Here is a 12,953-nt window from a genome sequence, read left to right on the forward strand (position 1 = left end):
AGCGGCAGGGACAGGCCACTATAAATGCCGGAGGAAACACCACAGAAGCGCTTCACAGGAGGCTCCCAAGCACTGAGGATGTCACCTAGACAGGGGACGAAACGTTTGCAACAAAAACTTCCAGCACGGCGAACAGAACCACAGCAACGAGCACCCGAGCTACAAATCTTCTCACAAACTTTCTCCCCGTAATTCTTGGTCCCCTTACCAATCAAGAACCTATCTGTCTTAAAACACTCAATGACTTGGCCTTCAGAGCCTTCTGTGACAATGAGTTCTACAGATTCACCATCCTCTGGCTGAAGAAATTCTTCCTCATCTCAGTTCTAAAGTGCCGTCCCTTCATTCTGAGGCTGTGTCCTTGGGTCCTGGTCCCTACTAGTGAAAACAAGTTTTTCCAAGTACATTCTATCTCGGCCTCTCAGTATTTTGTAAGTTTCAATGAGATCAGGAGTCAGCATGGACAAGTTGGACCGACAGATCTGTTTCCATGCCACACATCTCTATGACTCTATCATCCCTCATCCTTCTAAACTCCATTGTGTGCAGACCCAGAGTCCTCAACTGCTGTTTATGTGACGAGCCTATCAAGACCCAGGATCGTTCTTGGAAACCTCCTCTGGACCTCTTCCAATGTCAACATAGCATTCTTTAGATACAGGGCCGAAAAGTGCTCATAATATTCCAGATATGGTCTGACTGAGCTTTATACAGCCTCAACAGTGCGTCTTTGCTCTTGTACTCCAGCCCTGACAAATGAATGCTAATATTGATGTGCTTTTCCAACTGCCAACTGAACCGGCATCTTAACCTTAAGAGAATCCTGAACTAGACTCCCAAAACCCTTTGTGCTTCAGATTTCTGAGCCTTTCCCTGTTTAGAAAATGGTCTGTGCATCTACTCTTCTGATCAAAGTGCTTGATGCCACACTTTCCCACATTGTATTCCATCTGCCATTTCTTTGCTCACTCCTAGCCTGCCCAAGCAGCCTCCCTGCTTCCTTAACACTACCTGTCCCACCTATCTTTATATCATTTACAGATGTAGCAACAATACCCTTAGTTCCTTCGTCCAGGTCGTTAATGTATAACATGAATACCTGTGGTCCCAGCACAGACCCCGATAGAACTCCACGAGTCACCAGCTGCCATTGTAAGACCAATTTATCCCCACTCTTTGCTTTCTGCCAGTCAGCCAATCCTCTGTCCACACCATGCCTTACCCCTAACACCATGGCCTCTTCTCTTATTTAGCAGCCTCCTGTGTGGTCCCTTGTCAAAGGCCTTCTAGAAATCCAAATAGATCATATCCACTGGCTTTCCTTTGTCTAGCTTGCTCCTTATCTCCTTAAAGAATTCAAACAGATTGTCAGGCATAGTCTCCCCTTGACGAAGTCGTGCTAACCCAGCCCTATTTTACCATGCACTTCTAGGTACTCCTCAATCTTGTCCTTAATAATCGCCTCTAAAATCTTACCGAGGTCAGGCTAACTGGCCTATAATTTACTGTCTTCAGTCTCTCTTCCTAAACAGCGGTGTTACATTAGCCATTTTCCAGTCCTCTGACTGCAAGTTGTCGTAGTTCTAGCAGATCATAGAGCTGCCATCCCATTAGAGAGAGAGAGAGAGATGGCAGGTGGTGGTTTAACCAAAGGGTCACCATACCTCAGCTGGTACAAGAATTGAACCCACATTTTTGGCATCACTGCATTACAAATGAGCTAATCGACCACTCGGTGATTGAACATGGTCAGTGATTTGGCCATTGTGAACACCTGAAAGGATGTTGCTTGATATAATCTGCTAACCGTGAGAACACACCCCCTATGTACTTGCACTGACTCTGACATCCAGCGCATTGCTCATTAGTGATGCACAAATGGCCACTTGTAGTTTTGAGGCAGGTAGATGTTTCAATGTTATGATGTCAACATCGTGGGTATCAACTGCAAAAGCCATAACATAGTCAAAGGAAAAGATTTTCAGAGAGCTTTTGAAAATACTGGGAAGGTGTTAAAATGGAAGCAGTCTGAATTCTGTTTAATTGTTTGCAGATGTATATTAACCACTTGATTCCCTGCGAATAGACCCGGGAAGGTTTTGTGGCAGAGTGGTAGTGTCCATACATTGGGCCAGAAGTTCTGTGATGGTCAGTGTTGTGTTGTAGCATGCTCAAGCTGGTTCATGTATTTAGAAAGCAAATAGACCTATTTTGAACCTGGGGCTGGAGGGTAAGTAGAAATACATGTATGTGCTCCAGTTCTATCAGTCACCTGCTGGCTTTCTGGAATAAAACAGAGTTCCAAAGCAATGAGGATTCCAGTGGAATGGATGAAGTGAGGGACTGGGGAGTTTTTTTTCCTTATTGCAAAAATATACTTTATTCATAAAAAGTTTGTCTATAAGTACTTTCTCATGGTTCTCATGGGGGTGGCACAGTGGCTAGCACTGCTAGCTCACAGTGCCAGGGATCTGGGTTCAATCCCAGCCTCAGGTGACTGTCTGCTCTGGGTTTCCTCTGGGTGCTCCGGTTTCCTCCCACAATCCAAAGTGTGCAGGTTAGCTGGATTGGCCATTCTATATTTCCCATAGGTTTAGTCAGGGGTAAATATAGGGTAGGGGGATGGGTCTGGGTGGGTTACTCTTCGGAGGATCGGTGTGGACTTGTTGGGCTGAAAGGTCTGTTTCCACACTGTAGGGATTCTATGATGGATTGAATCCATTCAATACAGTCTTTGCAGAGTGAAAAAAGATCCACTGAGATGACGTTGGAGTTTCACATCCCACAGAGCTTCCATGCAATTGTGTAAACGGGAGTTTTTAAACTCATGCAGGAAAGATATTTACAAATATTTTGGGTCAATGGGGGTGGGGATCTGTGATCTGATCCTGCAAAAAGATCCACTTTTTGCAGGAAGCCCTTAGACCGTGATCTTCCCCACTGCACCTTGGTGGCAGCTGGACCAAGCTTTAGTGTGTCCCTCAGCATGTACTCATGGACTTTGAAATGTGCCCGTCTGCAAAACGCGAGGGACCAGAAGATGCCAAGGGTTGGAAGATGATAGAGTAAATATATAGCATGTGAAGCTCACTAAAGTAATGTGTGGCAAGCTTATTGATGAGGGTGATGATTCTCAAATTGCTTTATTTGAGCACAGGAGCAAGTGCACCATGGAAATGGGGCCTATGAAAGTATGTAGCTTTGCACAGCTGAGGATTTGGGTGTGGTGTTTGGCGCAAGCTGTAAAGCATGGTGCACATTCAGCTCAAGAAAACGCGCAAGAAGTTGGACCATGAGTTGATAATGTTTTTACCTGATTTCCTAGGGAAAGGGAGAAAAGACTCCAAGTCGGCATGGTTTTTGAAGTGGAAGAATATGATCTTCGCACTACAGCAGCTTTGAGGAAGGAAATGTAACTCAGCTTGAACATCATGCCTCAGATTCTCAGATATTTTCGCAGTGAGCAGCAAAAGATAGCAAGGTTAATGAAGTCAGTGTCAGTGAAGTGTGGCTGCTGAAGATGTCCAAATAGCTTCGGTCTTGCTGATATCGGAAAGGGGAAATGCCCAAAGATGTGGGCAGAGATGGAGAGGATATGGAGGGTAGGGATAGCTGGGAGCTGAATGGAGTGTAAGAGCAGGTTGTTGTACAAGAGAAAGACGAAGGAAGCTCTGATAGTAGTGTGTCAGTTTTGTAAGCAGACTGTAGAACATTGTATCATAAAGCAACTAAACAACATGTTCTGCTTTTCGCACCTTGAAAAGTAGGGGGAAAAAAATCAGGTAACTACAAACTTATCATTCGAATGTCAGTGGTGCAGAGGAATATGCAATTAGGTGTCAGAGACCTTATGTGTAACTGAGACATTGATCTTTTCAATTAAGCAATTCAGAAGAATTGAGCAGCAGAGGACAACGTCATTGAGGGGATGAGCTCTCACCTACTTCCCTCATACAACCAGTAATTTACAGCAGGATTACAGCTTCGCGATAAGCCAAGGATGTGAGAGGCAGGCATGTGGAAGAATTGTATCAGCCATGATCATATCAAATGGCCAATGGGCTGAGTGGCCAACAGTTGCTTCATATGTGTCATGGCTGGGTTATTAACAGAGGTTCAGTTTTGCAAACCAAAAGCTCAATGTTAATTTATTTATTAGATTTCTTTCACAGTTAGTTATCTGGACTCTTAGCTCACCTTTCTCTTGGTTAGACTAGGTTGGAGATCCAGTTTGTGCACCTGTCCCTCCTAGAGGTAGTAGCGGTTTAGGGAATAGCTACCTGCTGATTATAGAAGGAGTATTTCTCAGTAAATGAGAACTGCTATGTCCCAATTTTTATACATCTAGCTTCCAACAGCAATGTGGGAATGACCCAAGTTTTTCAAATAATGCTGATGCTGAGTTAATTATTGGCTGCACAGCTTGGAATAACTTCCCTGCTCCCCTTTGAAATAGATCCATAGCCCCTCAATTTAACAGCCTATCGAAGATAAAATATCATTTCCTATTCCGCTGAACTCCCTCAGTCCTGCAGTGGAGCTTCACTCGAGATGGGAGTGATCTCACCTTTTGAAGTGGAATATGTAATACTGACCAGCTGACATGGGGAGAGTGGTAAGGCTGCAATTCACTGAACCACGACCAATGTTAACATTTACAATTTAACATTCCTAACAATTGGACAGTGTCATCAGTGGAGCATTGTATGGTCTTTGTCACATTGCAAATCTCAGCGAATTGCTCATATGTAACTAGAGTTGAAGGATCTGAGAGGCCAAATTTGGCTGTGTGGCACTTGTTTCCTCAATACTGCAATTGTCTTTTGAGATCCAAGTTGGTGCCTCTATTTCAGATGTATGCTTTTGAGGCAGAGTTATGCCTGATGCCATTTTATATTGACTGAGAATATATAGGGTGAACAAACCATGACATCTGTCCACATAGGATAGCATTGTCAGTCTCTGCATCTGGCTTCTTCCAGGTTTGTGCTGGAGATGCGAGTAATATCTCACTGTCCACTGTTGAGTAAGGGAGGTCACTGAAACACTATATTCAAAGGCCGATGACTTTGTTGTATTCCCTTTTGTTAGAGACGAGCAGATAAACGAGCATGAGAATTTGCAAGGTTTATGGTATAGGAGCCAGTGGTTGCATGCACATGACTTTGCTGGTACTGTGTGCCAACTTTATCATTACCAGAAGCAAAATGAATTTCACCATGTGTCAGCACAAGGAATGTAAGTTGATGCTGTGTATAATGGGCATGCCCTTTGTTCTGTAGCTACCTGCTGTAACAACTGTATTTCAATCACCATGGCAAACCCAGAGATGAGCTACCGGTGACATGGTGACATACCAGTGATTTTCAGCAGCATTCCTTAGGTACTGAAGCAATCCCTGTCCAAATGCAACAAGATCTGGGCAATATCCAGGCTTGGGCTGACAAGTGGCAAGCAATGTTCATGCCACACAACTCCCAGATAATAACCATTTCCAATAAGAGACAAACTCACCACCACCTCTTGACATTCAATGGTGTTACCATCACTGAATCCCCTACTATCAACATCCTGGGGGTTATCTTTGATCAGAAACTCAACTGGACTCACCGTATAAACACACTGACGACAAGAGCAGGTCAGATGCTAGGAATTCTGCAATGAGTAACTCACTTCCTGGCTCCTCAAAGCCTGTCCAACATCTGCAAGGCACATGTCAGGAGTACCCACTTGTCTGGATGGGTGCAGCTCCAACAACACTCAAGAAGTTTGACAGTGGTGGAGGGAGTGGATGCTTGTGGATGTGGTGCCGATCAAGCAAGCTGCTTTGTCCTGGATGGGGTCAAGTTTCTTGAGTGTTGTTGGAGCAGCCCCCATCCAGGCAAGTGGCAGAAGTGTGTACTAACTACAAGATGCACTGCAGAAATTCACCAAAGGCTGCTTAGACAACACCTTCCAAACCCATGACCACTTTCATCTAGAAGGACAAGGACAGTAGATACAGGGAAATACCACCACTTGCAGGTTCTCCTCTAAGCCACTCACCACCCTTAATTGGAAATATACCACTGTTCCATCAGTGTCATTGAGTCAAAATCCTGAAATTTCCTCCCTAAGGACATTGTGGGTCGACCTACCGTACATGGACTGCAGCAGTTCAAGAAGGCAGCTCACCCACACCTTCTCAAATGCAACTAGGAATAGGCAATAAATCCTAGCCAGCCAGTGACGTCCATGTCCCAAGAGTGACTAATAAAAGTAAAGGCATGTCTACAATCTCTTTCACAGTCACCTATTGTTCACAGGATAGCATGAAGCAATGTTAACAAGTAACCATGGCCCATACTGGTCCATACAGCTAGTGAATGGTATATACAGAAATCATTCAGATGATGTGCCACACTCTGATTCATTGTCATGAAAAGTATGCCTGTTTTCAAGGGGCCATCATGCTTAGCCCCTCCAATTGTCTCTAATGCAGAGGAGTACAATGATGATATTTTCCATAAGGAGTAATATTCCATGCTGATGTGTGACTCACATTTTTCTATGCGTGGAGATTGATTTGGTTGTTACTCTCCTGAGGCATTGGATCAGATCATGTTGCCCAAGGAGCATGCGGAGAGAGGGCAATGAAGTTGATTCCAGCTACTGGAAATGTAAGCAATTCTGAAAGTTATGCCTGTTTCCATTCAAAAACAGGAGAGTTGAAGAAAATCTAACTGAAATCCTCAGTATTGTTTGAGCAAATTAACAGCATTGACCCAGGTCAGTTGTCCCTGGTATTTGGACTTCACAATGGTGTGAAAAGTGAGGGCAATTTATTTTGATTCACTTATTGAATTAGAGAATTATGGAATAGATTACTGGGCATTGGAGTGGATAGAATAAGTGGTTTTAAAGAGCAACTAGTGCTGTTTGTGGAGAGGAAGGAGATTGCGAGTTATGTATTGAATTGAAGAAGTAGACAGGCTTAATGTGACATATTGACATTTCCGGTCATTCAATTCTTGAGTTCTGGCTGTGAACATATATAGATCTACATGAGTCCACTGGACTGTAATGTTGTACGACAGAGATTTTATACTTGTTATTTGGTGTTTCCACTGAGGGAAGGAAATGAGATTCCATTCCTGTGGTATTTCACATTTTCTATTTTCTTCTTGCTAACTTTTGAATCTTTTTCTAGGTTGATGAGGATGTAGCTTTGGAGCAAGCTATGAAATTCTGCCAGCTGCAAATGGCCACGTCAACGCAAAAACAGGTAATCAACCCAGGCAATGAGTGTGAGCGATTGGAAGGCGAGTACTTCTAAAGTTTGTGTATGTATGTGTGTGTCCCCATCTCTCTCTCTCTCTGTCTCTCTCTCTCTCTCTCCCTTCGAAGCAATAATTACAGAGAAGTTCAGAACCTAGCCACTTAACAGTAAGAGGGCAAACTTGTTTCAGAAGCCCAGCACTATTGTCCAATCTAGTTATCCTTTACAAAACTAGTTCCAAAGTCAAGCGTCTGAGGTGGCAGTATTCCACGTTATGTCTAGTCTGTGCCACGGTTGGAGATTTCCTATTTGATACTAAATTACAGCAGATTCTTGCTAAGCCATGGTTGGAAATGAAACCGAGATAGTCAGGCCATTATTACATCAAATAGAACTGATAAACTCCCCATTTTTGATGAGACACACTGAAGGCAGGAGGGGTTCATGGATCTTGTGTAAAGATGATGTTAGTATTTAGATTACACAGTTCCTGGCCAATGACTAAGTGCAGCTTGATTAAAGAAAATACACTGTTTGCCAGAAATATGTAAACCCAGGTGGTTATGCTGAAGTGATATCTGTGAGGTTTTGTGGTCAATGTGCTAGATGTGTTTCACAGAGTTGAGTAGAGCACTACAAAATAAAAAGCAGTACAGTGAAGGCTGCGATGCTTTAGTTGTAAACAGCTGCACTAGCACTAGAGCAGATCAATGCTTGGATAATGATGCTATGTCTCGTGATGTCGGCAGAACCCATGCATATTCTCCATTGCTCTTTTCTTTTCGTTCACTCTCTCTGTCTCGCATTGACTCATTTGCTGCCTCTTTCACTCATTGGCTCAATCTCATTCATTGTCTCACTTGTACTCCTGTTCACTCATACGTGCTCTCATGGACTCGTGCCCAGAATTGGTATTGTTCACTGTTATGCTCTCTTCCCTCGTGCACTGATTCAATCGTTTTGACATATTGTTCCCTAATTCAGCATTTGTTTTCTGCATCCTCTGTCTTGCACTCACACCTGCAGTCTGCCTCTCTCTCAATCATTCACACACTCCCTTCTGCAAACACTTATTTACTCGCATCTTACAATCTTTCACACAAAATTACATGAGTACAATGGAAATTGAGCTTTTCAGATCTCTGGATCAGCAAGGTTGCAGTGACCTCTATCTCCTTTACCTCTTGACATGAGGTGCCCAGCTCAGTCACTATACGAACCGGTGCAGTGATCACAGGAAAAGCATCAAGTGGGATAAAAGCATGCTGCAGCTGTGCTTGTCACTGTGACTAGGCATTTGAAGAAATCTGATTTCCCAATGATATTTTGGTTGCTGTAAAATGCGCTAAACTTCATCAGAAGGAACAGGTGCAGGGTTGTGCTATGATCTGAACCAGCAGATGTGAACTATGTGGAAACTGCCTTGTCAACAGAGATGACTTCCTGTGATCTTATCAGCAGAACATGGTTTCACCTCCTTCATCAGTGCAATCCCACCTCTGAAAATGCAAGTTATGTAAATTGCTGACTCAAGTTAAACAAATACTTTTATAAAAAAAACGTAATTGCTTTTGGGCAGTATTATTTTATAATTTGTGAATTATTTAGCAATGCAGCATGCTGGGACCTGTAACAATGCTGTGCTAACTAGTGTATAAAAGACTGTACTGGTGTACTAGGGCAGTTTACAGTTTCTTAATAGCACTTCCAAAATCAAAAATGATACGTTTTTTTAAGTCTTTGTTATACAACATACAAGCCTGCACCTTAGCCTGAGTCTGTGAACTCTCAAATAGCACTTAGAAAAGTCCCTATGTGGTGTTTATGACAGCTCTTCTTAAGTATTTCAACAATGCAGAAGGAGGGCACAGTGGCTCAGTGGTTAGCACTGTTGCCTCACGGTGCCAGGGACCCGAGTTTGATTCCTGCCTCAGGCGACTGTCTGTGTGGAGTTTGCACATTCTCCCCGTGTCTGCGTGGGTTTCCTCTGGGGTGCTCCGGTTTCCTCCCACAATCCAAAGATGTGCTGGCTAGGTGAATTGGCCATGCTAAATTGTCCATAGTGTTAGGTGCATTAGTCAGAGGGAAATGGGTCTGGGTGGGTTACTCTTTGGAGGGTTGGTGTGGACTTGTTGGGCTGAAGAGCCTGTTTCCACACTGTAGGGAATCTAATCTTAAAAAATGATTGGCGTGCACAGCCCAGAGCACTAATGATGTTGCAGCCAAGGCATCCATTTAAAATGTGCAGTGTATTGTTGAGCATGGCAGTGGCAGGACAGGCAGAGGCTCAGCTAGTTTTTCAACGGGAGGTGGGGTGAAAGGGCAAGAGTTTCTTTTGCTTTTCCTAGCAGCCAGAGTTATGTTTTGACACAACTTCTTTAAGCCGTATACCTCTTGGTCTTTTCCCCAGGGTAGAGAGGTCCAAAACCGGAGGGCCTAGGTCTAAGGTGTGAGGGGAAAGATATACAAGGGATCTGAGGGGCGGTGTTTCCATACAGACGCTGGTGCATGTATGGACGAGCTGCCAGAGGAAGTGGTAGATGCATGTACAGTTACATTTAAAAGGCATTTGGACTCTTTCATGAATAGGAAAGGTTTAGAGGGATATGGGCCACACACAGGCAAATGGGACTTGATTAATCTAGGAAACCTGTTGGCATGGATGAGTTGGACAATGGTCTGATTCCATGCTGTGTGACTCTATGACTCTTCCAATTGTGCCCACCACCCTCTCTCCCGATCCCCCACAGCCATGCCAATATCCTGTTCTCTGTGCTTCACCAATTCTAGTTTCTTAAGCAAGTCCAACTTCACAATTGATGGCTGTTCCTTCATGTGCCTTAAGCTCTGGAATTTCCCCCCCTCCACTACTCTACCTTTAAAACATTGTTTGAAACCAATTCCTTTGATCAAACGTTTATTCATCTGGGCTAAAGTCTCCAAATGTGGCTTTGAGTCAAATTTTGTTCCTCAGTGCTCTTTCTACGCAACCTACATGTCCCCCAAGGCCAACGACTTCAACTCCCCCTCCCACCCCACCAAGGACATGCAAGTCCTGGGCCGCCTCCATTGTCAAATCCAAGCTACCCAACAACTGGAGGAAGAGCACCTCATCTTCCACCTTTGGACCCTTCAATCATATGGCATTAATGTTGACTTCACTAGTTTCCTCATCTCCCCTCCCCCCACCTCATCCCAGATCCAACTCTACAACTTGGCACTGCCCTCTTTGAACTGTCCTACCTGCCATCTTCTTTCCCACCTATCCACTCCACCCTCCCCACGGACCTATCGCTAACTGCATCTACTTAGCGCCTTCCCAGCTACCTTGTGTATAACAAGTTTTAAAAAATAATTAAAGGGTGTGTTATTCATGGTTACTGGTCAGCAATGTGACAAAATATTCTTATGCATTATTGACTCCAGCCTTTGGTCTCCACTGTTTTCCCCCCCCCCCAGCCTCCTTCCATCCCACCCCAAACATTGCTGGTTATGGGCTTATGCATGATTCGTTGACTCTCCAGCTCCTCGAGTGCCGTCTGACCTGCTGTGCTTTTCTAGCGCCACACTTTTTGACTCTGCCTCTCCAGCATCTGCAGTGCTCACTTTCTCCTAGTTGTTGTAACGTTACTGTGAAGCCTCCTGCAAGGAAGCCTGACTTGAAAAAGTTCTCCTCCTCCTCCCACAAGAATCTGTGAGAGTCTCTCTCACTGCACCCCCAGGTCATTTCCAGTGCTCTCACCCTCTTCAAACACATTAAATGTTAAGACCCACTACTACAGCCATGTCTCCTTCCTTAGCAACTGCCTGCAACCCACTTACCCCCTGTGGCTGATCACTTCAACTCCCCCTCCCACCCCACCAAGGACATGCAAGTCCTGGGCCGCCTACATTGTCAAATCCAAGCCACCCAACAACTGGAGGAAGAGCACCTCATCTTCCACCTTGGGACCCTTCAATCACATGGCATTAATGTTGACTTCACTAGTTTCCTCATCTCCCCTCCCCCCCACCTCATCCCAGATCCAACTCTACAACTCGGCACTGCTTTCTTGATCTATCCTACCTGCCATCTTCCTTCCCACCTACCCACTCCACCCTCCCCATGGACCTATCACTAACTGCATCTACTTAGCGCCTTCCCAGCTACCTTACCCCCAACCCCACCCTGCTATTTATCTTCCAGCTACCTTCCCAATTCCTGCTGAGGGCCTTATGCCTGAAATGTCGACTCTCCTGCTCCTCAGATGCTGCCTGACCTGCTGTTCTTTTTCAACAACATAATTTTCGACTCCACTGTCATATTCCTGCTAGCCACAAGCATGGCAGTTTCTGCTGCTTTTCTTCCCTCTACAGTCTATCATTATAATTACACCAGACTATAATTATTTTTAACTATACTATAATTATTTTATAACTCTGGATATTCTTGCAACTTTACCAAGAGCTCTGAGAGTAATTGCAAATCCTAATAATCTCTGGGTGGGCATCTAATAGTTTTAGGTTAAAGTCAAATATACATGACAGTGTAAAGGACTAATGCAAATTTATCGTAAACTGTCTTTTTACTGTACTTCATTTAATTTCTTAAGTCCTGGAACCTTTTTGCATATTGGTACCAGCATCAGTAAACTGAAACGTCTGTGATGAAACATCACTTCAAACCTCCAGATACAGTTCAAGGGCCCTGCTTTTCTGGCAGCTTCATTCAATGTACTCTCCAGATCATTGCAGAAACTGCAGTGTTACCTCTGTATCTGCTCAGCTCCAGTCTGACAGCTGGCATCTCATAAAATCCCAGCCAGTTTAATTAGAATTATTTGGAATGAGTCACCAAATCAAAGATGTAGTACTTAACTGCTGGCAGCTGAAGGATGTCCATTTATAAAATGCTGTTCACAAGTTGAGTGTGTGTATGTGTCCATCCATCCATCCATGCACATATGTGTACATTGACTGTGGGTGTGTTTGTATGGGCTGGTGCACATTGAGTTGTTACGGTGAGTCTCACTAACTGATTAGATCAATTGTGTGAAAGTGTCTGGCTCTGAGTCTCTCCACTGCACATGGGGTGGGGGCATCAAATTTACAAAGACGCCATTAATTGTTGTATGAGGAACCCGAACAAAAATTATTTCATCTAATATTCATCAAATCAGTGGCTGGAGATCTCAGCAAGTTCTTTGTTACATTGTGAGACGTGTAGGACAATAGTAGCCACATTGATCAACACTGATTTAGCAAACTCATTACAATGGCACATATTAGGTCATCGTTTGGTTTGGTAACATCTGGTGAAATGTGCCCCAAGTAGTAATCAGCATTCACAATGTAAACCTGCTTGAAAGATAACAGAAATAGTGAAGAGGTATTGATAAGAACGGTTCGTAGTTTCAAGCTGGAACAGTGGCTTGCTGTTGAAGCTACATTGAAATTGACAGTCTCATACCTAAAGGTATACGTAGAGAAAAGTGCATAACGTTCCACTATTAGGACTGCGATCACCCAATGTAACTTCGAAGCATCTACAAGCACACTGTTCAATCTAATCACAAACATCACTTTTTTCCGACTCCCACAGCTACCTAGACTACACCTCCTCCCACCCTGCCCCCTGTAAAAATGCCACCCCATATTCCCAATTCCTTCGTCTCCGCCGCATCTGCTCCCAGGAGGACCAGTTCCAATACCGTAC

General features: G+C 44.1%; 1 protein-coding gene across 4 annotated transcripts in view; it reads left to right on the forward strand.

Moving 5' to 3' along the window:
* Positions 1-12,953, forward strand: part of cabin1 (calcineurin binding protein 1) — a 487,520-nt gene that overhangs the window by 418,945 nt on the left and 55,622 nt on the right. For all 4 annotated transcript variants that reach the window (XM_043716137.1, XM_043716140.1, XM_043716138.1 and 1 more), the window contains one exon: positions 7,190-7,264. In XM_043716137.1, the coding sequence (XP_043572072.1) occupies positions 7,190-7,264 (75 nt within the window). The remainder of the gene's footprint in view (positions 1-7,189; positions 7,265-12,953) is intronic.

The sequence above is a fragment of the Chiloscyllium plagiosum genome, chromosome 25 (assembly GCF_004010195.1).
Source record: "Chiloscyllium plagiosum isolate BGI_BamShark_2017 chromosome 25, ASM401019v2, whole genome shotgun sequence".
NCBI classification, from domain to species: Eukaryota; Metazoa; Chordata; class Chondrichthyes; order Orectolobiformes; family Hemiscylliidae; genus Chiloscyllium; species Chiloscyllium plagiosum.